Source organism: Podarcis liolepis, assembly GCF_965112155.1.
Source record: "Podarcis liolepis genome assembly, chromosome: 1".
Taxonomy (NCBI): Eukaryota; Metazoa; Chordata; class Lepidosauria; order Squamata; family Lacertidae; genus Podarcis; species Podarcis liolepis.
This window is the reverse complement of record NC_139554.1, coordinates 29,082,703-29,110,617: the sequence shown is the minus strand read 5'-3', so window position 1 is coordinate 29,110,617 and position 27,915 is coordinate 29,082,703. Positions and strand designations below refer to the sequence as shown.

At 42.3% G+C, this 27,915-nt stretch overlaps 1 protein-coding gene across 28 annotated transcripts in view; it reads left to right on the top strand.

Annotated features, from left to right (window-relative positions):
- Positions 1-27,915, top strand: part of NRXN3 (neurexin 3) — a 1,209,742-nt gene that overhangs the window by 331,807 nt on the left and 850,020 nt on the right. For 24 of the 28 annotated variants that reach the window (XM_083500839.1, XM_083500837.1, XM_083500855.1 and 21 more), the window contains exons 5-7: positions 8,772-9,073; positions 16,204-16,227; positions 18,101-18,262. In XM_083500839.1, the coding sequence (XP_083356965.1) occupies positions 8,772-9,073; positions 16,204-16,227; positions 18,101-18,262 (488 nt within the window). The remainder of the gene's footprint in view (positions 1-8,771; positions 9,074-16,203; positions 16,228-18,100; positions 18,263-27,915) is intronic. The other 4 variants (XM_083500833.1, XM_083500853.1, XM_083500830.1 and 1 more) reach the window with 1 other exon arrangement.

Genomic DNA, 27,915 nt, shown 5'->3' with positions numbered 1-27,915 from the left:
ACAAAAAAGTACAAATATAACAGAAAGAAAGAAAGAAAGAAAGAAAGAAAGAAAGAAAGAAAGAAAGAAAGATCTAAACTGTAAAACCTCAAAGTCTGGAAGGACAAAAGCACAAAGATACAGTGCAGCTTCAAAGGGAAAATAAAATATTAACTCATACAAAGGTTTGCTTTACAAATAATAAAGATACATAAAAATAAAAGAATTATCCACCTGTTAGTTTGATCATTATTGAGACTAAAGGTTCTATGTAGTCTTAAATGAGTTAGGCATTAGCATATGCTGGTGGCACAAATCAAATCACATGTAGGATATTTATAAACTCTCCCTTCACTTAAAGGTTGGTTCTAAGGGTGTAACCTTGTATATTACTAGTACTTGTAAGACTTTTTTCTGAGTAAACATGCCCATGGTTACAATGTTAATCTGCAGTTTACAAATGCTTTAAGGCTTTGGTTATTGGACTACTAAAGTGTGGTCCAATAGGCCTTGATTTTTGATGAGTTATTATTATTAATGGATTGTTGTTGAATGGATTTAATCTGTTGAGACAGATTACAACAAAATGATACAATGCTGGAGTTAAAATAGCATAAAAGTAACAGCAGTGGATGATAATTGGGAAATGAATCGCATTCATTAACACCCTCCTGATCTCTGGCCACTGTGCCATCTGCACAAAGTTTTGTCTATTATAGAAGTATACATCTATGCCACTCTTCAATAGAAATGGATATTCTTAGGGTGATTATAAGCAACTCAGGCACCAAATGGTGTGATCTAAATGTGTAAACAGCCTTTCCCCTCCCCTGTTATACATGATCAGCCATACATTTGTCAGGTTAGTAAAATAATATCTTTAGTAAAATAAGGCGAACCAATATTCCCTGTGCAGTATGTGATGATCAGAGGTACACATTTTCCTTTGCCACATTTGTGTGACATAGATCTAATGATGTCATTCTTTGGTACCTGTGATGTCACAATAAACTCAGTGCACATAGGTTGCATTGGTTCACTCACACAAGAAGGAGGAAAAGACCAAAGGGACAGATCCTGTTTGTTCTGTTGGAGAAAAAAGAGGAAGATCAAAGCAAATAAAGTCAGACAGTATGTTCAGGAGAATTCAGTCTAGCTGTGGTGGTATTTACCACCTGCTCTTAAAGGTAAGGGTATAATCCTGCTTTCCTCAACCTTGTGCTCTCCAGATGTTTTGGACTACAACTTCCATCATCCCAACTACTAGTCATGATTGGGGCTCATGGGAATTGGAGTCTGGCAGCATTACCAAAGCTGATTAGTACTATGCCACAACACTCTTTTTTTCTTTTTTTTCTTTTTTGAGAGAGAGAAATAGAATGAAAAATACTGACAGAAGGAGGATAAAAAGTGTGGCACCTTTTTGGCATCCATCTGTCTTGGGAATCAGTGGAAGAGTGTGCCTTCGGGGACTGAAGTAAAACCATTTGAGAGTTACAGTGACTAATATGGGAGAGACATGTTTTGGGGCAGATGAGGGCATCTAGTTGTGCTGCTATAGGTGGCACCATGACATTTATTCTCTCTCTGCTCCTCTCAGCTGTCATTCATCCTCTGGTCACTGCTGTGGATACACAGCCTGTCTCTAGGTACTGTGGTCATCTACAAGGGATTCCCACACAGTGGGGTTAATGTTGTCAGCCTTCACTTCCCATTTGCAGACACAATGGCCTTGTGCCTGAAGCCAGCTCCCTGAAGAGCAGGTCCTTGAGGATCATGCCATCTTTCATTCTGTGGACATGTCCAATCCAGCGTAGACGTTGATGAGACAGTAGTGTGAGCCTGCTGGGAATGTGGGCTTGGGAAAGCACGTGATCTTTGTTTGAGACTATGTCCTGCCATGTGATGCCCAAAATCTTTGTGATGCAGTGCATGTGGAAAGTGATGAGACTTCATTCCTGGCAAGTGTAAGTCTCCCATGTTTCTCTGTCATAAAGCAGCATGATGAACATGAAAGCCTAGTAGACCTTCATCTTGGTCATTCTCCCATACCCTTTTGGAGAGGCATTGTCATAGCTGCCTTGCCAATATGCTTGTCCAGCTCAGTGTCAATGGAGAGGTTGTTGGTTATGGTAGAACTCAGGTAGAAAAAAATTGTCTACCACCTCAAGCATGTGGTCACCAATGTTGATGTGTGGACTGCTATGGGAGGAGGTAAAATAATTTATAAAGTATGAAATTAAAGGAGGGTTTCCTATTGCAGTTTGGGAGTTGAAGGTGAGTCTGGAAAGATTGAAGGCACTACTCTAGCCAAGTCAGAAGATGGAAGTAACACTCTTCAGGCTTTACCCTGGTACAAATAATTAAGTCTGAGCTATACTTCCCCAAAGATGCTCAAGCGTAGTATTTGATGCATCAGCTGAAAAGTTTCCCATGGCTGCGTAACAGTTTTGTGGTTTGGATCTAACGCACAGGCAGGGTTGGAATAGATCCCTAAGTCTTATTCAAAATCAATGCAATGGAAGAGTTTAGACAGGTGCAATTTGCTGTTGTCACAGTGTGAGACCAGCTGAATGCCTCAGTCTGCCAAGCAACTTTTTCATGCACAGGATCCCCCATCTAGGGCAGGGATTTGTACAAAGTGAAACACAGCCAATTTCTCTTTAGAAAAGCTTGCCTTGCGTTAAGCCTCTTGCAGCATGAGTTCAGTTGGTTCAGATCTGCTCTGTGAATCTAAAAAACATAAATTCAATCTCTTTGTTCTTCTTGTATTAATGTATTTATGTAAACACATGTTTCTTCCAGGGAGCCATGCGATTGCAGGTATTTTCTCTCTCCTGATTAAGGATTTGGATTTAAATTACTGTAATATTAACAAATATGGTGAAATATTTAAATGTTTCTCATGTTCTAAACAGCCTGCTTTCAGAGCTATGTTTATGCACATCTGCCTGGTGTCAACTGAGTAATAAATTACCACCTGCAAATTATGTGCAAATCACCAGTTTGTGTACACACCACGTCCAAAGTAAGTTCGGTAAACTTCATTTCACCTTCAACAGCAACAATTTTTATACACCTATGGCTACAGGCAATTGTATCAGCTTAGGTTACATTAAAATGAATGGGAGTTTCATAGTTCTTGATGGATTGTGACAATTGTCTAGATCGAATTTCAGCATGTAGTGATGACACCACATAATACTGGTCTTGAAGAATCCACACTGCTGGCCTATATGCTTCTGAACCCAATTCAAGGTGTTAATACTACATATAAAGCCCTAAAAAAACATGTTCTCCAGCTACCAACCTGTTCATGTATTAAGATCAACTGGGAACCCCCTTCTTGTGGTCCCACCACCAGGAAAAATGCATGGTTTGGTATGAGAAGTGGTCTTCATTGGTGGCACTCCATCTCTGGAATGCCTTCCCATCATCAATCATCTGGCACCAATTGAGTCATTAGGCTTTGGTGCTGCTTAAAGACATGTCTTTTTTTCTATTCAGGCTTTTGGAAGAAGGCAATATATAGCTAGTAGCTGTTTGTGAGTTTCCCTGCTATATTGTTATAGATTATACTATGAATTGTTTTTAAATTGTTGCTTTGTGTTTAGAACTGTAATCAGTATGATGAAGGGCAGGTTCATAAGTTGAATATTCCCTTTGTCTTTATGATGTGGAAGAATCGGTCCTCTGTGTCTGTGTTGCCAAGAGGCAGTCAGATCTCTTGCTAGATCATCGGACACCCTCTTTATTAAACTGAAAACAAGGATTGTGATAAAAGTCATGCTGTGTGATTTATTATTATTAGTTCTAATTCATCACACTCATGCGTAAATGAACGTGCAGGCTATTTCCAAGCAATGTTTTCTTGTGAAGTTGGAATAAATAAAGGGGTGTGTTTGTGTGGCACCACCACTTTTAAATTCCTAAACCTCATGGTATGCATTATATCATACATTCATTTGAAATCATTCTGCCTTCCCTTCTGATATAGTAAATGATGCATAGCTCATTAGTTAATTGTGCTTGCATTCAGCAAGCATTGAGGAGATTTTTGGCTGCTACTTGAAACTCCTGCAATACTGATTCAGATGTGTAGAGAGTGGAACTCTCACATCCCAACATCCCATCCCATGCACGAGTGACTTGTCATGTTCTGCTCTGGAGTGCAAACTTTGTTCCAAGACAGTTACCTGCGTCTTGCCCCTTGAGCTCAAAGGTGCTTCTACAAAAATTAAAGTCGCAGGGATCTTTGAAGAAAGCTTTTAATCCAAGATCAGAAGTGGTATGAGGGCTTTTTTCCCCCTTTAAAAAAGTATGGAGGTGATGTATTCTTGGGGTGTGTGTGTCTCAGTTATCTCTTCGCTCCTGCTTTATTTGGGGGCACACTGTAGTTTGTGTTGGGTGTGGGGTACTGTGTAGAGTATCCTGCCTTTGATTAAATGGCCTATTCCATTCCAGTCCTGTGAACATATAAAGAAGGTGTGTGCTTTGTAGGATAAGTACCTAACATGTAGAAATCGAAAATACAATTTCTGCATCGGTCTCTTGGTGCCTTTTTATTTCTGATCTTGTCTGGAAGATCTATGGATTGTGTCTTCCTTTATGTTGGGCGATAAAGAGAACAGTGCTTACAAATAAATCACTGGTGATTCAGAGCTCTTGCTCCTGTGATGCGTACTTTATACCTTGTTAGATTTGAAATTAGCTAGCTATTACTGTTCAGGTACAAGATTCCTAAGTCATTGTTGATAGGTCTCCAAAATAATCAACTCTGTGTTTCCAAAGGCAGGACTGAGCATTAAGAGACAGAATGAAGTGGAAAATGTCAATCCTCATCAACGATGTCAGAATGCCTTTATAAAAACCAGTTGTTTTATCATATCTCAAAGCATCTTTAATTAAATTTTAAAATTGGGCTCAAGAGTCCCTGATCCCCCTAGGTTCGTGCATGACTTTAAACAGTCATGGCTTCCGTCAAAGTATCCTGGGAGCTGTAGTTTGTTAAGGGTGCAGAGAGTTGTTAGGAGACCCCGTTCCCTCTCAAACAGCTACAATTTTTAAAGAGTGGTTAAACAGTATTCCTTCTTTCCAAGGAACTCTGGGAATTGTAGCTTTGTGAGTAGAATAGGGGCTTCCTAACAACTCTCAGAACAAACTTGGTTTAAATGAAATTATGTTTGGTTTCCATTAAAAATTGGTTTCCATTAAAATTATTAGTAAAATTGTAGCTAACCTATTTCTTTTTCAACATGTAAATAAAACCAGCAGTTTTTAAATAATTTCATATTAAAAAATATCTCACATTTACATCTCTTGGGTAGGCTTGCTTAAACAAAAATGGGTTTTATCAGGCATCAAAAACACTACAGTAATCACACCTGCCTAATATCACTGGACAGTGAGTCCAAAATGTTGGTGCTGTTATCTGAAGGGCGGATTCCTTGCAGGTGTGGAATGAACATTATGTGGTGCTCATAGTCGTGTATATGTAATATCTTCTATATTTTATGTGTAATATTTCATAACCCTATGGTGAGATGGCTTCCCTGGGTTAATATTGGGATTCATGGCTTAGCTTTCATTTCGGCACTTGCATTGAATAACTCACTTAAATTCCATATAAATGGTTGAAGCTGTGAGTCCTATTCATATAACGTACATTGAGCTCATATTCGCCTTGCCCTCATCACAGCCCTTTCAATGTATATTCAACGCTTCACAAATCTTTGGTTGTTGGGCAACGGCTTAGTCATAATGACTCCATTTGACACCTGACCTCAGACTTTAGCTATTTGATCAGAAGTACCTGCAGGTATATAGAGTGTGTGTCTGAGTTGATTGTAACACATTTCCTTCCTTTGGATCAGAAGTGACTAGGCCAGGAAATTGCTGTAGCAGAAAGGAGGCGAGGAGAATGCTGTTAAGCTCTTGACTCTGGCTGCCTCAGAAATGTAATTGTTGGTGGTGGTTCTTCTGGGCTAGATAGCTTCATGCTAATACAGGCCTCCGTTTGCCCCTTGTTGGATGTGCTGAATTGTATACAGTATATGCATGTACAGAACACAAACCTTTCCAAGAAAAATCAGTATAGGTGAATTGGTCCTAAGAATGATTGTACCATTGCCACTCAGAGGACATTGCGTCCAGTGCCTTTATCGTGAATCACTGATTCATGAGAATGATGTGAACCATGTTCAATAATTAAATGAGAGAAAAAGAAACATAAATTGTTATTAGTCGTTCAGTAAATTTCATGCGCCCTAGTTTGGCTGCTGCTCACCATCAGCTAATTGATATGCAGATGTATGTATGGTGAGATGAACAAGGATTTCTGAGGTTAGATCCAGACTAAGTTCTTTGCACTCCGCTCCTGTAGTGATAGAGTTTTTAATGTAGAGATTAGTATTAAGAAGTTGGTAGTTTAGGGCAGTGTTTCCCAAACGTTTTTGGGCAACGGCACACCTGTTTACTGAAAAAAAATCTCGCGGCACACCACCATTAAAGCCCCGCCCCGTGACGTCAGCGCGCAGCGTCACGCCGGGAGGGACGCACAAAAGTGAAAGTTTTTTCCCTCGGCAGCTCCTCTCAGCTGCGCTCAATCCGCCTCGGAGCGCAGGAGCGATGCCTCTCTCTGGCTCTCCCTCCGCGCAGGCTGAGGGAGGGAGGGAGGGGCGCGTGTGACCCGTCTCTGCTGGGAGACCAAACCCAGCGAGGCAGAGGCGCGCGGAGGCGCCCAGGCAGCGCTGCCGGCTGCGAGGAGGAGCGCCAGGCAGCAGCAGGAGGCGCGGCCTCTCCTCGCCGCCGCCGCCCCACCTCTCGCCGCCCGACTCGCCCGCCTCCCTCCAGGCATCTCGCGGCACACGAGGCAACGTCTCACGGCACACTCGTGTGCCGCGGAACACCGGTTGGGAAACACTGGTTTAGGGGATTGTGCTAAGGTAACATGACCCAGGCAGTTCCAAAGGCCTAAAAGTTGCTGCATAACTTTGTATTAGAGACTCTGAAAAATGCAATTGTTTCAAGCCATTCCACATTCCTCTCGTTTATTTGTGGCTCTAGAATACAGTTACCATTGAAACCAATGGGACAAATATGACTCCTAGATTTCAGTGTGACCTAAGTGAAACTAATTTAGTTCAGGTCCAACCTACAGTGTTGATAGCATTGCTTAGTAGAGTGGACAGCATGCTGGGGCTGCTCTGCTCACCTGACTTCCATTGAGAGGGAAGGGGTGTGGTGCTAGAAAGGTCAGTGTGGTACAGATGTGTTGGTGAAGCAAATCTGATGCTACTACTGGCATGTTTGCACTCCCCAGACCTCACTGCCACACCTCCCCCCCGTCCCAGTATGCTGCAGTGACTCAGCCAAACAAAGGTCAGGTGAGTGGCACAGCCCCAACACACCATCCACTGGTGCCCCTTAGTCATCTTTGCTGGTGTTCTTCTACTGCTTCCAGAAAGCCCTTTCTCTGCCCCATTTCACATATCTTGAATTGCCCCTCCATGCTTTCAGTCCTATTCGATAACGTAGCTGTGGCTTCTTCCCTTTATGCTGCTTTACTAATGAATGAAAACCAGAGAGAAATCCGACAAGATAATTGATTTTTAGTTATTAGTCAATTTAGGGGGAAAACCCTAGTGGCTAAAGAGCAATTTTATCAAAAGCAGTTAATTAGTTTCTGCTAGACGATTCCATAGACAATGCCGACTTCACAATAAAACTAACCTCTGATAAATCTTCCTCGTTTTCACACTTCGTTAAATGGTTAAGAGAAGAACTGGTGGTCTTGAAAGAGATGGAATTAGAAGGTTCTGCACAGGAAAATTGCTAAGACACCGCCTAGTTCCATAGGTTGACTTCTTGAGATCTGGCTTCATTGAATATGAATTCTGAGAGGTTTGCTTGAGTAGGTTCTGGTGGCCATTCCTCGCTTTCCCATTTATTCGCTTGTATGTATTTATTGATCCCCTGAAATATATAGCAAACATTATAAAAAGGATTGTGCAGAGTACATAATACCAATTGTGATTAGTATCTGGGTGGGGCAATCTACATGTTTGATTGTGTAACTGGAAAAGTAGAAATCACAAACTGCAATGGATGAAAAAGGGGCCACACTTGTTGCTCTAGAGCAGTCATTCTCAACCTTGGGTTCCCAAATGAACTACAGCTCCCATCACCCCTGGCCATTGGCTATGCTGGCTAGGAATGATGGAAATTGTAGTCCAACAACATCTAGGGACAAAAGGCTGAGAGACTGATCTAGAGGCATGACTCTCACTTTGAGTCCCTTGATTCCATTCCCAGGCAAAGCCTTGTCTGAAGGAAAGATGGGTTCTATATTTTCAGAAAGGCTGTGCCAGTGGTAGAGCATAGTATATTCATACAAATGGTTCAGCCAGTGGTGTCTATAGATAGGGCTGGACCCTTCTCTTCTGCAACCCCATAAACTCATCTCCAGTTAGTGTAGAGCATTCTTCCCAACCTGATGCATTTCAGGAGTTTTGGACCATGACTCCTATAATCCATGATCTTTGGCCTTGTTGGTTGGCACTGATGAGAGTTCAAGGCCAGTTTTAACTGTCAGTTGTTTCACTTGGAATAAGGCAACTTCCTATGTACCAGAGGCAACCAGTTCAGGTATTCCTTTATACGTGCAGAGCTAGGCAGGGAGCAAACCTGCTACAATGGAACAAGAGCAATGTCACAATAATTTTGAAAAGCTTTATTATCACATGAAACAAGACTGACCAAATGGCTGCATCTTTTTTTTCCCACTTCTGCAGCAAGGGACGAGAATGTAGCCACCTTCCGTGGTTCCGAATACCTTTGCTATGACCTCTCTCAGAACCCCATTCAGAGCAGCAGCGATGAGATCACACTCTCCTTCAAGACGTGGCAGCGCAATGGGCTTATCCTACACACGGGCAAGTCGGCCGATTACGTCAACTTGGCTCTGAAAGACGGCGCGGTCTCATTGATCATTAACCTGGGGTCCGGAGCCTTTGAGGCCATTGTGGAGCCAGTCAGTGGCAAATTTAATGACAACCATTGGCACGACGTTAAAGTGACGCGCAACCTGCGGCAGGTAATGGGGAAGGAGAGAGAATGCTGGGGAGGCTCCTCTCTACTGAATCAAAGGTTGGGGTAGATCAGTGGTTACAGGGCAACTGTTAGATAAACGGGGGCTCAGGGTGGGAACAGCCAAGCATTTGCATCCTAGCCTTTCACAGTAACTGGAAGGAAAACAAGTGTTCATTAATTTACTGTAACTTAGCCTCATTGCAATATCTTCATTTCCACTTAATAATTTTCTGTCTTTCCCCCCTCCCTTGATTTGATTTAACAATACGATTTTGTGACTTAACTTTACTTTCATCTCCCTTTTCCTTTGCTCTTTCCCCCTCCTTTTCTTTCTTTTTTATTATTTCCTTAATTACATTTCAATCTTATCAGTAATATTCTTGTTGCATTTAATTACAGTAGGAATGGAGACTGTTTTCTGCAGCTGCTTTATCCGCTCCCCTTTTTCTTCTTTTATGTCCTGTTAATTGATTTAACCATTTCCATAATGCCATTACTCAAATGCTGTAAGGACTCAGTCAACTTGGACTCTCTCTTGTGCAAAACCTGGTGCAACCAATGCAAGGATATTTCAAGAGGGCTTGTGCAGGAGAACCTCCCAGTGACCTGGGTCCATAAAAGCCTTTCTTTCTGCCTCTCCACCCTCTTTTTTTAAAGTTTTTTGTGTGTGTGCTAGTTACTTATTTTAACCTTACGCTCCTGACACTTAACAGGCCGTACTTCTTCCAGATCTCCCTATTTTCTTTGTTTTGGTTTTCGTTATGAATCTACACTGTTGCTTCTTTTCTCTCTGTCCACTTTTCCCTGCGAGGACTTCAAAAGACCTACTAATCAAAGCTACCATGGAAGAGGCTCTACAATGGTTGATGTTGCCCTTTTGCAACTTCACCTGTTGCTCTTCTAAGCAGACAGATCAGGTGATGTGCTCACTTAGACAGCTCTTTAATATCACAACTTTCTCATAAAATATAAATAAGAACTTTTAATAGGTAGGATTCATTTAAATAACCTTGCTTCTGAAAGCTGGTGAAATATATCAGGTCACGGGGTCATCTACATCATGACAAATGGAACTTTATATTGTATATGTAAATCATCTTGATTAGGTAAATGCTGTGTAAAATAGCTTGTAAGCTATTATTTCTTTCAAATTAATTCTTTAAAGTGCTGGGTGGTTGTTTTTAATGCAAACGTTTAGACTGACACTTGTTGATGCAAGCAAAACATAGCCTATTTATTTTGCTTGCTCATATGAATGTTAACACCAATCATTTTATGCAACTTTATGGACTGAAAAAGCTGCCTTCAGGGAACATTTATACTAATAGAAAGTAATAATCCTCATGCCTAAGGACATTAACTAATCACAGTCAGGGGCCAGGAAAATCTTTTTTCCCCTTGGGCATTGCCTTGCATAATTAGGTTCAATTTCCAGAGCCTTCCAGTATCAGCAGTCCTTAAGCACAATCAGCCACTGCGTTCTCATTTCTTTTTCAGAAACGTTAGATCTGTAGGTCCTAGGATGCCTTTTTCCCTGTGCATTGCAATATTTTTTATGCCACTTGAGATATACTTGAATGATTCAATGCTCCAAATGTAATAAATATAATTATCTTACCTGCAGAAACATTTAATGTGGAATATACTTACAGAAGAACAATCTGTAAAGCTGATTCACTTTTCATATTGCAATTCAAAATGTGCAGCAGCCCTGTTTTTAAAGAGAGAAAAAATGAATAAGAGGATTTGTAATTGCCAATGAAAGCCTTTTCCTTTTTATGCTGTCCTCCTTGAATATAAGTAATTGAAAGCCATACCAGATGCAAGGAGTGGTTTAGCATCTATCAGTTAGCTCAGATCCACTACGAAATTTCAGTTACAGAACAAGAACAAGAACAGATTCTGCATAGGGAACAAAATGCCTAGTCCCTCTCATCCACTCCCTTTTTACCAGTGATTTGAGATATGCTAAGATTTAGAAGGAAAGCACAGAGTATGCCTGCTAGCAGTTTAAGTATCCCGAGCTTCTGTAAAGATTTTACTCTCATTGTTCACTGCCAAGTGTTACACTTACTGGCACGGAGTTCTACAAACAATGGGTGTGTGTGTAATGTTGCTCTTTATTTACAGAAGAGCTGCAAATTAATTTTACTTCTCATCTTGCAGCATAATATAAAAGGATAAGCATTTTCCCCAGTCCACCCAAGATCTTATATAGTTCAGCCATATCTTCCCACCTCTCTCTCTTTTTCTCCCCTAAAAGTAGCAGCAAGTGGGGCAGTGTTGCTCACCTGGCTGCTCAATACCGAGTGTCACTGCCAGTTACCTAGCGGGAGAGGGGGAGTGGCAGTGAGACGCTTGGCACAGGTATTCTTGGGAAACCAAGCTGACTGCTATGGATCCCAAATGCACGCTAGCAAAATGCCCATTTTCTGGATGGACAATGGAAGGTATGTGCAACTGGGAAGTGTCCCTTCCCTCTTCATTCCAGGGAGAGTCCTTCCACCCATTGTCAAGGATAAAGGCATGCTTGAGGGCTCCCATGTTTCCCCTGTTCCTGCCAGGGCCTCCCAGCTGGGTTTGGCAAGCTGTGCACCATTTAAAATGTCTGGGGCAGTTGAGCCAAGACGGGCACCAGAACCAGTGAGCCCTGGCAACTGCCCAAGGTTGTGGAATAGTGATGCCAGCCTTGGATCAAAGACAGATTTTGTCTCCCTTGCAACTGTCATTCCCTGGTGCAGCACTTTTGTTACTTCCATATATGTTGATAGCTGACATTAGTTCCTATGGAGAAAACTCAGGAGATGTATTAAGGGACACTATCTGGGTGACAACTAGCCCAGCACTTTGTTGCCGGTGACCCAACTTCAGTCTAACTCCAGTCATTGAGAACCAAGGCCACGTATTTCTATCTGCATAGTTGCATCCTGAGTTCTATTTCTTGGTTTTCACTTGAGTGTCGAAAACCAGCTAATACATCAAGATAATGGTACTTTTCAAAAGCATACCAGTGCAAGCAGATAAATAGGTACCACTGTGACAGGAAGGTAAACAGCATTTCAGTGTGCTCTGGCTTCCGTCACAGTCTTCTGTGCGCCAGTAGCAGTTTAGTCATGCTGGTCACATGACCCAGAAAGCTGTCTGTCGACAAATGCCAGCTCCCTCGACCTGAAAAGTGAGATGAGTGCCACACCCCATAGTCACCTTTGACTGGACTAAACTGTTCAGGGGTCCTTTACATTTTACCTTTCACACTAGTATATGGGGGTTTGGTGGTGATCAAAATGCCCTTAGGATGATTCACAAGTGTGTCATCTCCACCCCCAGCTTTGACCCTATCCAGTCCAGTTCTATGTCATCAAATAGCAATGAGCAACTGTACCTCATCTCTTACTGTCTCTGGTATAGCAGTGCATACCTATTCTGCTGCACCAGTGTGGCAATTCACATTCACACCACTAGCAGAATGTCACTATATACTTTTAATCTCTTATTGACCATCAAAATGTTAGATTTGAGGCATGGCTTCCCTTTGCGACATTCATGTTTGCTTCCTCCTTAATAGGTAGTGTTTGCCTGCACATTTAGTCACTCTCTCTCTCTCTTTAATGTATCCTCTGCCAATTTCCTCTGTACCAAAATTAGACACATTGGTGTGTAGATTCCTGATTACCTTTGCAACCTTTTAATTAGATTTGCTTATATTAGCTTCCTTCCAGTCCTCTGATATAAAGAATGATAGGAGAGATAAGGTACATACCAGAGCAAGCGATTCAGTCATTTCATGTTTGAGCTGTAAAAAATGCTGCTGCTCTAGTGACCAATTACTTTTTACTGTGGACATTTGTCCTCAAACTACTTCCATGCAGTTTTCAGGGTGTAATGATTCCTTAGATTTGTTGCCTAAAGATAACACTTCAGGTATCCCTCTGAGATATATACGTGTGTGTGTGTGTGTGTGTGTGTGTGTGTGTGTGTGTGTATAAAAAAAAATTGGAAGGCAGATATGGAGAGCTCTCTGGGATCTTTTTCAATCTCCGGAGAGACTGCAAAAGAGAGTCTGGGGGACAAATGAGTGTGCTGCTCCTCTGTAGCCTGCTGCTAATCCCTTATTTTTAGATAAACCCTTCTTGGTTTTGCTTAGCACAGGCTTACATTTAACTTCCTACAATGTAGTTATTCTCAGGTTTTCCAAATCTGGATCACATTTCCACTTTTTCAAGAATGCCACACTTGAAAGGATACATTTTCTACTCTAGCACTGCAAATCTTTTACTTCCACAGATCTGATGTATGTATGTGTAAGCAGAAATATAGCATGGTGTCAGGCTAAATTCTACTCAAAGTGACACTGGGCTGCTGGGTTGCAAATGAAAGCAATGTTTTGTTTGTTTCCACTGGATCACATGCATATGTAAATTTCATTCCTCATGCAGTGGATGGGCCTAATGATCCCATTTCATTCAGACATTCTCATCAGTCCAGTAAAGGACTGTCACCTCAAAATACAATTTTAAAATGTAACTTTATTTATTAATTTTTATCCATGTTGTTTGTTATTATTATTATTTTTGACATTTTCAGAATGGCTGCTCTCTGAAATTCTCTCGCCGCTTCATTGACCATTTTGGTTAATGGTGTATATTATTTTTTCTGAGGCTGGGCGAGAATCGGTCTTCAATGACAGGCAATGGCCAAAGGAAAATTAATCTTCCAGGCATGCTAGAGCTTCCTATTCAAAATGCTGGGTTCAATGAGGATTACAATTAGGATTAGAAGTAGAGATCAGTTGTAAAATAAAAAAAAATAAAGATCTCTCCTTCAGCTTGTCAGACAGAGGCAATATAGGCAATGCACAGTCACAGCAGAAGGGAATGGCACAACTCTTTCTGGACTGTATCACTTCAAACATATTTTGAGAGATCAGTGCTTCACCATAAATAATAAACACCCTCTGCATTGCAAATTGGCACATCAAGGACATTGCTAGTCCAGAGCCTTTCTTCTTGATGTACTAGTTTTCAGTGTGCAGGGAGATTTCTATGTTGAGCATTCAAACATGGTATCCCTGCACCTGCAGTCTGAAATGGTTCCCACGGCAAGAGTTCACATCACGTGATTCTGCTGCATGTGCACATTGGTTTGTAGTTAACACCAAAGCATCACCCTTTACGGCTGAGCTTTTCTTGAGCAGTAGTTGCAGTTTCCACGGTTAATTTACCTTGTTAAACGCTTACTATTTTAAAATAGTAATATTTGCTAAAATATTAGCAAATGCGATACATTTTTTTGTGGTAGGAATGGGATTTTTGATATTTTTCACCAGCACTTTCAGAAGAGGGTTAGTAATAGGGGTTGCTGTGTCCACCCTATTTAAACATTTAAACAGGCAGAGCAGGGCAGCACAAAAACTGGGATCTGTTCTTGTCTTGCTACTAACATTTCATAATCTTTGGTGACCCCTTTGCCCTGCTGCAATATTGGATGGTGTGGTAAGGCAGTGGCACTCATCTGAACTCTAGTTGGTTATGTCACTGCTGCTTACCAGAAGGTGGAGGAAGGGAGCAAGATGGGTATTGTGGAAAGGCCCTGGCAGTGACCCTGTCTGCCATTCCCACCAGTACACCTGCACTGTGCCAACTTCACAGCTGCCTCTCGCTCTACCTCATGGTAAGCAGTCACAGTGCGACCAACCAGAGGTCAGATGAGCATCACAGCCCTAATGCACCATCTGCAACTGCCCTGCTATAACCCTTTTCTTCATTTATGGTGAAAGGTTTCCCTGAGTATTAATGACCATCATCCAAAGGGAAAGGGCATGATGGCATTGCAATTGCAGTTGTGCCATCTTATGTCCCAAACAGATATTGACTGAAAAACTAGATGCAACATACTGGGGCTGCTGTCTGCTAAACAGATATGCAGTCATTTATTTTAAAAGCACGTCGGAGTCCACTTTGTAACTGGTGGTCTTACTCTGGCATTTTCAGTGTGTTTCAGTTTCAGAATGGGAACAGAGGACAGCTTTTCTCCTCGTCCTCTGTTGTCTCTGGCCGAAGGAGTTTGGCAGGTTTATGAAACACTGCAAAACCCTGTTAAGCAGCCTTGCACTTAGCAACTTACTTGGCAAACTTAGGTGACCAGGAATTCCATGCAGGAGAGTCAATAGGCTAGCAGAGGAGATAAGGGACTCTCCATCTTTGCTCCTCTGCACCTTTTATTATTCTGCATCTCTCCATAAGCCTAGCAGTGAGCAATAGACATACTACTCCCCACCTTCTCTCATAAAAGGACATGTTAAATTCTACCCATCTTTCCCCCTTCTTCCCAAAATATCTGATGCAGTCACCATGCCTTCCACAATTAGGCAAGCTTCTCCCCACCCTCCTGAGTACCACAGGTGAGCTACACATCGTTTCTGTTAGTCCAACCTCTCATGTTCTGTATGTCTTTCCTGAGAGTCACCAGTTCAGCCGCTTTAAAGAAATCTGGAAATTGGGGGACGGGAAGGACCACCCCCAGGGAATCGTCAAGCAACAGCCTGCACCTGAGAGATATATTCGGTTGGTTAGAATAACTGAGCAGCGCTGGAGGGTAGCAGTGGCTGGAATAACTAGGAGAGAGAAATGGGCTTGGGTGGTGGGAGGAGGCAAGATTGGAATCGCTCATGCTGGTATATATTTATGCGGGGTTGAGAGATATGGATGGGGAATACATTTTTGATGGGCTTTTGGAAAGTAAGTATTGTTTATATTTTATCATTTTGATCCAGTTTGGGATGGGTTGGGGGGGATGGAGTTGGAACGTTGATAAACTTTCTTGGGGTGGGGTGGGCAGGAAGCAGCAAAAGGAGAATGGGAAGGGTAGGCAGCTCCCTTCCTCCTAACAATCTATATGGCATGGTTCCCCCCAGACAGTCCTGCTCATATTGTCCTCTTCTCACTCTGTGTGTGTCGGGCGCCCCAAGCCTTTTTTTGAAAGACTAACACTAGACCATTCATGCAATGTGTCATTTTTACTAACCGACTAATGTACTAACACCCTAACGACTCATCTTTGCTTTTAGTTATTTTAATTAACAATCGTTCTGTTCACAATTTTTTAATTTCCTTTCTTCCCCCCTTTTCCGCAAAGCACTCAGGCATTGGACACGCTATGGTAAACAAACTACATTGTCTGGTAGATATCATTCTTATTGTCTCTTTTTTTGGGTTTGCCGTGTGTTCCCTCCCTCTACCTCTCCATCCCCCACCACCCTGTTTTTCCCCTGACCCTTTATACTTACCGTCCCCCTTTTCTTTTCTTTTTCTTTGATTTTGCTGTAAATACCCTTTCTTCCTCTTTTTTTCTTTTTTCTTTAAAAAAACATTTTCTTTAAGAAAAAAATAACACCAAGAAGCAAACAAACAAATACAACAGTTCTGGAAATGGGGTTTGGTCATCTTTCTTCATTGGCTTCTTCACGTCATTCATTTCTCCCCCTAAAAATATATTTTTAACTCTGTTTCCCACCCCTCAGTATTTTTGCAAACTCCTCTTCTACCTATCTTCTCTCTCTTTCCTCCTGGTTTTCTTTCTTTTGCGCTCTCTCATTCTGCCTCTACATTTCTTTTGGATTCTCTGAAGGTTTTTAGCTCAACAACCATGTCAGGGCCTATAGTTTGTTGTGGTGAGGCTGGTCTTTCCCTCCCCTCATCCTTTTGTTGTGGCGACAGCTGTTGTAGGCAAAACTGGCCGGAGCATTTCCTGTCCTTTCCGCTTCTAACCCTCTTCCTCCTGCCGGCTCCTCTCCATATATTTTCTCTCTTTCTCTCCCTTCAACCTTCCACTTGCCATGGCCAAAAGGAGCTCAGCCAGTTGTTTGTTTCAGCGCATTTTCCGCATGGCATGCCCACCTCCTCAGTCCCCACTCGCCACACCGGAAGCCTCAATCTCTTTCCCACCATCTCTTTTCCAAGCCACAAATAACCTATTAAAACAAAACACACCTCATTTTCACTCCCTTCCTCCCCACCCTGCTCCCCTTCTGTCTCCCTTCACCCACCATGTGTTATGGGGCTTGGGATATTTTAGGCTACTTCTTTCTTTTTGCCCTATACCCCATTTTCTGGTAAGGTCTGGATGGTTTTTCTTTTTAAGTTTAGTTTAGCCCTAACTGCATGCAAGTGTGAAAAAGCCCTCTCTTTCTCTTTCAGAATCTCTCTCTCTCTCTCTTCTTCTGAGCTTTGAATATCACTCGCATGGTTGTGTCAAAGTTTGGTGTGTGCGACTGTGTGTGGTGTGTGCATGTTGCCATTTTTTATTTTTTGTTGTTCTCTCTCTCTTTCTCTCTCCCGTTTCTCTAATTTGCTGGTGTGTGGTTGACTTTTTTCTTTTTTATTATTACTATCTTTCTGTTAAATCATATTCTCTCTCTCTCTATCTCTCTCTCAGTTGCGGTCTTGGGTGGTGGGTGGTTGTCTCTGTAGGTCCATAGCATGCTCCTCCATAATGTATTGAAAGTGAGACCCCTCCCTTCCCCTCCCCTCCCTTCCTGAATGCATGACTATCACCATACCGTGTGAGCAAAAAAAGAAAGAAAGAAGCAAAATCAAATATATCAACTTCGTCTTCATTAGTGTCTTTACTAACAATCGTAACTAACAATAATCACTACAAATAACAGCTAATTAATCATTTTTTTAATAAAAAAAATCAGCTCTCAGAAGCTCTCAGAGGAACAGTTCAATTTTCTGGCCTGGTTAAACAACGGGAGCCATTGCGGCAGATTAGAATAGCTCTTCTCAGCTTTAGCGCTATTGAACTAACAGCACAGGTGACTGAGGAACTGAAGGGACAGGGCAAAACAGCAGACCAGAAAATGGAACTGAGCTGCACCGAGTAAACAAACCTCAGCGAAACGTGTGAAAAGTTGCACAAAAAGTAGGGGAGATGACTTGCTCTTTCTAAGAACTGTAAGGTCATTGCTGGGAATTTTGTTTTTTTCCCTTTTTCCTTTTTTTTTTTTTTGTCCATTGTGTCCTTCAAACAGGTGACAATCTCTGTGGATGGAATCCTCACTACCACGGGCTACACACAAGAGGACTATACCATGCTAGGCTCAGACGACTTCTTCTACGTAGGTGGGAGCCCCAGTACAGCTGATTTGCCTGGTTCGCCTATCAGCAATAACTTCATGGGCTGCCTCAAAGAGGTAAATGTTTCAAACTGTGGGCATTCTGTTTTTTGACAATTATGTACCCCAACCAAGTTTTCTGCAATTCCTTTACTGGATATTCTATGTACTAATCGATAACTACTGTAATTCCCCAGGCTTTCCCCCTCATGTCACCAAAGCACTACCCTTTGCATAATAACAGGGGACATATATGCAGGTTTGGGGGAAGTGCACATTTTTCAGAAACATTAAAAAAAAACTGTTGGTGAAGAAGAACCTTAAGGGAAGAACTCCAAAAGTCATTTACTCAGTGCATACAGAATGTTGTTTTTTTGGGCGGGGGGGCTGGGGATAATGAGTAGAATATTCTTGAAAATGGTGTGACTAATTAGCTGCAAAATGTGGGCTCCATACTGCAACTCTTTATTGCAATCTCACATACAGTTGAACCTCTAGGCAGCAGTGACAGTGACATCTGAGCAGCAGTAGTGACAGTAATAAAACAAGCCACTATTACCATGTATTCCACAGCCAGGCCTCTGTCACTTTAGCTAATTGCAGATTCAGCAGCTAACATTCAAATACATCAGGATCTGGTGAAGGCAAAGCGGGCCTTATCCACATGCACATTTTGAGTTCAGGCTAGGGGGTGGCAAAGAGCAGATCTGAGTGGAATGAAAGCAAAGAAGGACAAACCGAAACACTTGAAAAAGGCTGTTGGGTTTGTTGTTTTTAAGATGATCCCAATTTGTTAGCAACTGTTGTAGACTTTATGAGAGAAAGAAGGGTTGCAGACTGAACCATAGTCATGGACTGAAGGGGAAATACTGCACAAGTGTGGGAAACCTCTTGAGCTCCAGCTGCTGTTGGACTACAACTCCCATCAGCCCCAGTAAGCATGCTGAATGGCCAGAGATGATAGAAACTGTAGTTCAGAACTTCTTTACACCTGAAATAGTAGAACATCATAGCAGGGAGTTAAAAAAGAAGCAGAAGCAGAGAAAAAGGACAGAGAAAAATGGTAAATGAAATAAAGGAGAAAACTCTGTGCATCATGAACTAAAACAGGGTTTGGGATTTTTACCTAGTCTGGGGGCGACTACTGCACTACATCTAAAGCAAAATTGTGTTTTTGCAGGCACTGAAAATAGTACAATGAAGGCACTTGCCTGATATCAATAGGCAGGGAGTTCCAAAGTGTAAGTGCTGCCACACTAAATGATTAAGTGCTTACAGATGCAGAATGGGTATTATGTGGCACAAGTAACAGTGCCCGTTCTACTGATTGAAGCAGACTAGTGGGTGTATATGGGGTAAGGCAATGTCTTAGGTATACTGGTCTCAAGGGCTTTTCTATACTAATAACAACACCTAGTACGTGGCCTGGTAGCAAATTGGCAACCAGTGCAGATTGCTGAGCCTAGGTGCTTTATTTACTGATAGGTATTAATCCTTATTGTTGGGGAGGTGTCCTAGTTGGACCAGCCTCTACTGCCTTTTTGTGTTTTTTGTAAAAAACAAAAACCCAACCCAGCCCCTTCTGGTAAGCTCAAGTTGCTCAGTACTCCATTAGCCCAGCGCTGGAAAGTGAAGTGCTAGGTAAGACAGTTGCAAATGCCCTATCTCCATAATGTTCAATGCTTCTAGCCTCCTCCTCAGTCTTAAGCCCAGAGGCATTGGGGATGAAGAAGATAGCAACAGCTGTGGCCATCTGGCCTGCTACTTTTCCTTATGGTACTGTATGTATGTATGTATGTATGTATGTATGTATGTATGTATGTATTTAGGGATGCAAGCATCAGCCTCTGGCATTTCCTCTGCTGTGCCGGGTACTAATGCCAGGCCTGAGATCTGGCATATTTCACCTGAGGATTCTGACCACAATAACCCCCCCCCCAAAAAAAAACTGGAGTAAAACTAGCAAGGAGTAGAGTGGTTGAGATGGTAACTGGCGAACACAGTACAAAAAGAGAATTGGGATGGCGTAATTGCACCCATTAAATCCATGCCTCCTTTTCTGATTATTAGCCATTTCAGACAGAATGGTTTTTGCATCCACTCTCTGAACAGATGATTAACGGTTTAATCTCTAATAACTTTACGTTTTATGGAACCCTGCTAGGATTCTGCATCTGGTGAGCCAAGCTATTTAAAGCTGTGTTAATTCTGTTAATTGCTCTACGTTTATTTGGATTGCTGGCACCTGCGGGCTTCGGGATAATGTTTGGGGTTTATAGTCTCCCTGCTCCTTGCTGAGGAAAATGGAGAAGGACATTTTCCTTCAGCTAGAACCAATAACCTTGGCAGAAAGTCCTTACTAAAAAACGTTTGTCCTCAAGACTCCCTCTCCTACCACAGCTGAAAGCAATGATTTGTCACTCAGAGCACCGGATGTTGGCTTGGCTGGGGAGGCAGCCATCCTGTTTTGCATCCATTTGCTATTATAAAAAGGTGGTGGCCAGAGCATCAAGGAATGGTGCCAGAGCATTTGAAAGGCCGGTCAGTTTTCTCTTTGCATATCACACTCCCAAGCCAGCTGCCAGCACTCCATTTTCCCTATGCAAAGGGCCTGGGCACTTTGAAGACACAGATGTGTGTGCATGTGTTGCGGGGAAGCTTTCGGGTAATTTTTGAACCCAAACTGGGAAGAAGCAAAAGCATTAATTGCAAAGCAAATTAAGTCCATTAGATGTTTTTGTGCGTGCCAGTTGCCTGAAATTGGGGGCAGGGGGACTGTATAAACTAGCGAAGCTGTGCTAAAACCACTGCTGAGTAGAATATCTTAAAGGGGCTGAAATGGGCCATTGAGTGTGTGTGTCCCTCCTTTTTCCCTGATGAGACTCAAGGCATCTCACTAATAAAAACAAGAATTGCTAAAAACATAAGAAAAACAATAATTTAAAAAACAATTAAACATTAATAGAATTAAAACTACATGCATATATAAGATCTGTTTAAGACAAAACAACACAGCACTAGTGCTTTCATTAAAAGCAGTCAGTTTCCAAGCTCTAGAACAAGAAGGTCTTTGCCTGCTGGCAGGAGGACAACAAGAAGAAAGCCAATCTAGCTTCTTCAGGGAGGGAGTTCCAGAGTCTGGGAGCAGCCACCAAGAAGACCCTCATTTTATTTTATTTTATTTTAATATTTTTATTAAGTACAAATTAGAAAACATACATATTCGCAACAAAAGAAAATACAAAAGAAAAAGAAAATACATCTAACCAAGGGGGAAAAGGGGAATATTTTGTCTCTTTTCATATTTACAGTTATTTATACCTCTATAAAATGCTATTCACAATAAAGCAGTAAAATGAAAGATAAGATATCAGAAAAAAGAACAAAGAAAGAATAAAGAAGTAAGAGAAAAAGATCATAAGTGAAAATTTTTAAAAGTAGATAAGTACTCACAATACATAGCCATTTCCCATCTATATTTATATTCAATTATAATTTCATCTTGTCCTTATCTACCTTAAATAAATTGGTTTTTTTTTTAAAAAAAGACTTCCACCATTTACCTCACACGTTTTTAATAATCCGTTTGTCAGAAGACCCTCATTTTAAAATGGTGGCATGAACATCTTCTTAGGAATGAAATCCAGTAGGGTTGTTTATTATTATTATTATTTACTTATGGAAACTTTCTCTTCTGAGATGATCACAGGAGCCAACTCCTAGAGGCCAAGGGGTCTTCGCCCCACCCAATAAAATATTTGAACCCCCCCCCCCAGTTGATGAGCATTGTCATTCAGTCGTGTGCATGCACTGCGTCATGTGACTATGTGGGGTGGGGTTTATCTGCCCCCCCCCCATTTTTCATTCAAGTTGGCACCCCTGGAGATGATCCATTAATAATGGGCTTCCACCATTTGTTCCTGATAGTTGGTGTATCTTTGTGAAGGACTTCATACAGTTATAGCAAATAGAGAGGTATGCTAGCTCCATCTACAGAAGGTAGGGGCTTCTGGATCATGAATAAAGATCTGAGATGAAGACAAGTTTGTAATTATACAAAGACATCAAGAAGACTGCAAGAAAGTTAACTTGTCATAAGGTCTGGCTCATATGACATGTTAAGGCAAACTGTGGCTTAGTGAGACCACATGAGTGGAAAGGACCATGCAGTTGACTCCCAGCCCTTCTTGCTGCTAAACCTTGACTGTGCTGAGCTAAGCTCAGAGACCAGTTGCTGGGAATCACAAGTGGAGAGAGTGCTGATGTACTCATGTCCAGCTTGCAGGCTTCCCACAAGTATCTGGTGAGCTGGTATAAGAGCAGGATCCTGGACTAGGTAGGCCATTGGCCTGGTCCACTTGGGCTCTTCTTAATATGTTAAAAGCTCAGATTTGGCTTAGTGTCTTGTCCAAACTGGGATTTGTGGCTAAGCTTTCTCCACAAAAAACACAAGCTGTAGCCAAGAACAAACCTTGGTTTGACTTAAGGCTCCTCTGCACATCCCTTCCTAAAGTCCCATCTTCCCACGTCTATTTTATGTGTTATTATCTGTGGAACCATGCCGCAGCAAGTTGGCAACTGATCTCACGTTCCATTATAACAGGACCATCCACCTTGCTAATTTGTTTATTGGATCTAGTGTCCTGTTGCTCATATTGAAAATTGGCAGAAGTAAGGAAAGCACTTGCACTCTGCTTGCTTCTGCTGGGATAAGTAGTTGTTCACATTTGACTGTACAAAATATCAAAACAAACACTGTCATTTCCCAAGTTTTCTGAGGTCCTTAGGTGAAACCCTGGCTAGGCCCACATCCTTCTGGTCAGTGTCACCACTGCCCCTGCTTCTCATCTTCCTCTGTAGTCAATTCACTCAGCTGCCTAGAGAGTGGCAGTGAGTCAAGCAGAAGCTTTTACTTCCTCTCATTCTTAGCGCTGCTTTGTCATGCCATGTGAACAGGTGACCAGGGAGGAGTGCCAAGCAGTAAGACGGGCCAAGGGACTCCTAGGATCTGGCACTGACCTCTCCTGCTGAGCACTGGAAAAGAGAAGCAGCCCTAAACTCTTTTGGATTACTTCAGATCCTTACAACACTCTTGACAAAAGTGAGAATGTGCTGACATACCCCCAACCCTGATTTAGTGAGCTGTATTCCTCTATATTCCCTTTTAATTATTCTTTTATATATTATGCTAGAAGTGGCAGCATTTTGAAACAAGGTGTCGCTTTCAATAAACACACCCCTCAACCTACCTAGGCCTAGCCTGAGCCAAGCAGACAGCATTCAACCTGAACATTTCCACTCAGGAATCTCTAAGCAACGGGATAAATCCAACAGTGAGATTCCAGCATTTATTTCCCTGCAGCTTTGCAGCCACAGAAGTAACTGTGAAAGCTGATCATTACTGCCTGAAAGCACTCCCTGTTCAGCGCTCTCAGCCTGTGTGGGGTCGTCCCTTCCTGGAAATTTTCAAAAGCAGGGAGTAGTTTTACCAACCTCAAATCAGTGGACTGGTGCTGAGTAAAAAAGGGGGCTGATTAGGGACTGGCCCACTGAGACACACTTCAGAGAATCATAGACATTAAAGGCAGCAGCACCTGCTAGGCCCCTTGTCCATCTCCTCTCGCCATGCACTTCATTGTTCCGTTCTCTGTATTAACATGAAACATTGCTACAAAGAGCTATTTAAACCCTGCCTTTTGCTTGCCAGGTTTTCTATTCCCTCACTTTTTGCAACAGAGATTTCTAAGGACAAATAAGAGGTCTTCATCACTCTCCACCCCACCTCACTTTTTATCTAGGCTTCCCTTTGTGTGTTGTTGCCGAAAAGTAGCACCATGAATGCTGCACTTAAATGATTTCTATTGTATCTGAAGTTTTCTTAGGTTTAAAGGAGGTTTACGATGAACACTAAGAAAATTCCCTTTCTTACTCTTCTTCATGTTTGGAATGTTAAAAGTGTAGGGAATAGCTTATAATACTGTATATTGCAGACCTTCAGAAACTGTCCATCAGAAGTGTATGGTGATCCACCGGGGTCCCAGTAAGCATCCTGTTTTCCCTGCCTGCCTGGGACTGAAGAGACATGGGCTACAATTCCAGAGTTTCCCGGGAAGAGGGCTGACTGTTAAACCACTCAGAGAATTGTAGCTCTGTGAGAGGAAAAGGGGTCTCCTTGCAATTCACAGCAACCTTAACAAACTACACTTCCCAGCAGGGAAGCCAACTTGAATAAAATGTTGCCGGACAGCTTTAACCATCTGTTGCCCCATTTGAAAGAAGTACTTCCTCTTGTTTGCCTTGAACCTCCTATCCTTAAGCTTCCTTGGGTGACCTCCTGTGTCACAGTTTCCTGACAGAAACAGAAGGGAAGAGTGGAGGCTATGGTTATAGCTGCTCTCTTACTTCTCCTCTCACTCCCCTCCATCACATGGCTGCTGAGCACCAGCAAAACAACAGCAAAATAAAACCAGAGAATTTGGAGGCTCTTTTTTGACAATTCCCAAAAGATAACCTGGAAACACTGACCTAGAGTTTATGTTGAGTAATTCTACTGATGTCACTTCCTGAGATGTTAATGGAGAAGAAGCAGGGACCCCTAGAAAAAGCCGAAGAAACCTGCTTCTGTACCTCCTTTTTTAGGAAACAAGGTGCAAAACTGGACAAATGACTAAGATGCACAGTAGGAAGGCACATGGTACCACACTTTAGAAACCAGGACCGGCCCAGGACATTATGGCACCTGATACGACACACAAAATGGCACCTCCCCATCCTCCGGGGAAGAGGGGGTGAATGAAGCCCTACATCAGGAACAAGATTGGGGAGGGAGGGATTAAGATCTACATCGGGGACAGCATGGAAAGTGGAGGTCTGCTTTGGGAACAAGGGGGTCGTGTAGGCAGGAACAGCAGGCAGTGCATTCCTTGGAGGCTAGACCTTCTGCCCTGTGGATCCTGCTGCCTGAGGCGGTCACCTCACCTTGCCTCATGGGTGGGATGGCCCTGTCACAAACACATTAAGTAGAAAACACTGCTCTTACTAAACAGGAACAAGGACCCACCATGTACACATGTGGATATTAAGGGACTTTGAAAGCTTTTGAGTTGTCTGTAGGTTATGCCTTGTATTTTAAGTGATATTCAATACTTTCTCTGTTTTATTTTGAACTATTGATAGCTGCCCTGAATCTTCAAGATGAGGTGGGTTAAAATTTCCACGCGAATGCATTTCAAAAAAGAGAATGGCACTAATCTCACACACTCCAGGCACAAATCAACTAGTTCACAATTCCATGGAGAAGGCAGGCACGTGCCAAATGGAAAATATATATGAAAAGTTGGGATAGATAAATGCACCCATAGGCTTGTGTCAGCATGCATGCAAGCACAACCACATTCGTGTGAAGAGCACTTGTATAATTTTTTATGGATATCGGCATGCATAGTGGGCCTATTCTGCATTACAGAGTTGTAGAATTCACAACCACAATTGTCACTAAACTGCACCAATGTGTGAGTCACCGCTGAAAGCATGTCTGTGTGCACAAATATATGTACTGGGAAATGAGGGGACATATACAAATATATGAGGCTGCCTTATACCAAGTCAGACATAGGCCCCTTTATTTTCTTATCAGCAATCTGGTTGTCTCAGGCAGGGATACTTCTGAGCTCAACTACATGGAATCTTTTTGGATTGAGCTGGTGGTTGCAAATGGAACTTTTTGAGCCCATTTGCAGGGTGATAGGGAAGTAATGATGGACAGGGGAGACATAGACACCCCTTCAATCTTTGATGGACTAAATTATTCTTTTAAACCTTCAGGGGATTCTACATTGTAATGTATCATCTTTGTAACGTTCCCAAAGAGAAAAAGAAGAGAAGCGGGTGAAGAGAGAAGCCTCTGCTGTTGGTCATTGTAAACATAGGGTGGTATTCAACTAAGAATAGACCCATTGAAGTTAATGGACCTAACTTGGTCATGCTTGTTAATTTCAGTGGGTCTGCTATGATTAAAACCTAGTTGCATACCAGCCTATAAATTTAAAGAATATGCAAGCCCACCCCTGAAAATGGTTTAAAGTGACTCCTAGATTTTTCAGCCTGAGAACAGGGCTGCAAGGATCTGCAAGACACTTTTGGCACAGATTTTTTTAAGGCAGGGATCCTAGGATTTGGACCTGGGGCCTTTTGTATGAGCATATTGTACTCTCTCACTGAGCCATGCTCCGCATTGTTAAACGCAAGCACAATTGTCAAACCACACAGTCTCCTCGAGCTCATATGCTTCAACAATCATTCATACTTCTTTTAGCTGGTGGAATTGCTTATTAAGCCAGGGTGATTTCAGTGGTGGTTCAGGTGGAATATAGCTGAGAAGCATAGGAACTACTTCGCATATTCATTTGACCCATCAGAGTGTGCTCAAGTTGTTGTTCCTCCTGCTGCTGAAAATCACTGAATCTCTATGCAGATACAGAGCACTCTGCTCACTGAAAACTGTGGACACTTCTCTGTTAAATGCAACTGCAAAGCAGCCAGAAGCCTCCTGCCTGATGCAAAGTTCTTTTAATACTCACCCGAGACAAAAGAGCTGCTACTTAGGCACTAAAAGGCAACAGAGAGCCAATGCTAATTGAAGCAGAAATGCTAGTGAATTTTTATTTGTGACATATACCTACAGCTTGGACAAGAGCTTTGCATCAGCTTCTGAAGCAAGCTCTGTGAAATATGAGTCCCTTGGAAAGGAAATCAATGTGCAATGGTCCTAGTCTTGCAGGTGCTGGCATGAGTATTCTAGAAATCTAGGCCAGTGGGGCTTTTTTGAAGGGTCAGGTTGGCAGAGCTACTTCTGTAGAACCAGCTAATCAGCTGCCTTCTTATGTCAGTGTTAGCCGACTGGCAGAGAGCACTACCAGGGAGCTGTGCCAATTTTGAATTGTAGCTTCCTCTTCCCTTCTAAGAGGGGAGCATATGCCAGTGCCTGTAAGCAGGTGCTCCTGGCCCTTAAAAAACACAACAATTGTATCCCACCCTGCCTTGAAAGGCTATGGAACGTGCCCACAACAAAACAAATAAATGTTCTGTCCTTTGCTGTGCAAACAATATACATTTTAAACACCTCCCTCAAGAATCCTTGGAACTGTGAGTTACACCTCACAGTGCTGCAATTACCAACCCCTTTAACAAACTACAAGTCCCAGGATTGTTAAGTGTGTGGGTTTGTGTACTTCAAATGTGTGTTGTATATATGCAGTCTTTTTTAGTACCTGGCTCAAGCTTCCCAAGAAGTAACACATGGAAGCCTTGTCACACTCTGGATGCTCAAATTATGCTTATTTCCCTTTAAGTATTCTCGTAGTCAGATAGCAGCATCTTGGGCAGCTTGCCTTCTCCCTACACTCCAAAAGGCAGCCGCATTATTCCCCATAAGGAATCTGAGCTCATGCTCTGTGCACACAGATTCCAGAGCAGACCGAATGATTAATGGGATGTGTCACTTGCAGCCTAGACGTGCTCTGGCGGGGCCATTGGACTCTTCACTCGTGCTGATTAGGTATTATGCACTGAGAGGCCTGGAAAACTGGGGAAAACCTTGCTGCTGCTGCTGCTGCTACAAGCAACCTGAGGCTTCTTAAAAAAAAGAAGAAGGCAAAGGAACAAAAGTGGAAACTGATTGGCCCTGGGATCAACTGGATCCTGAGCCAGCACCACTGCCAGCACTTGGTAGC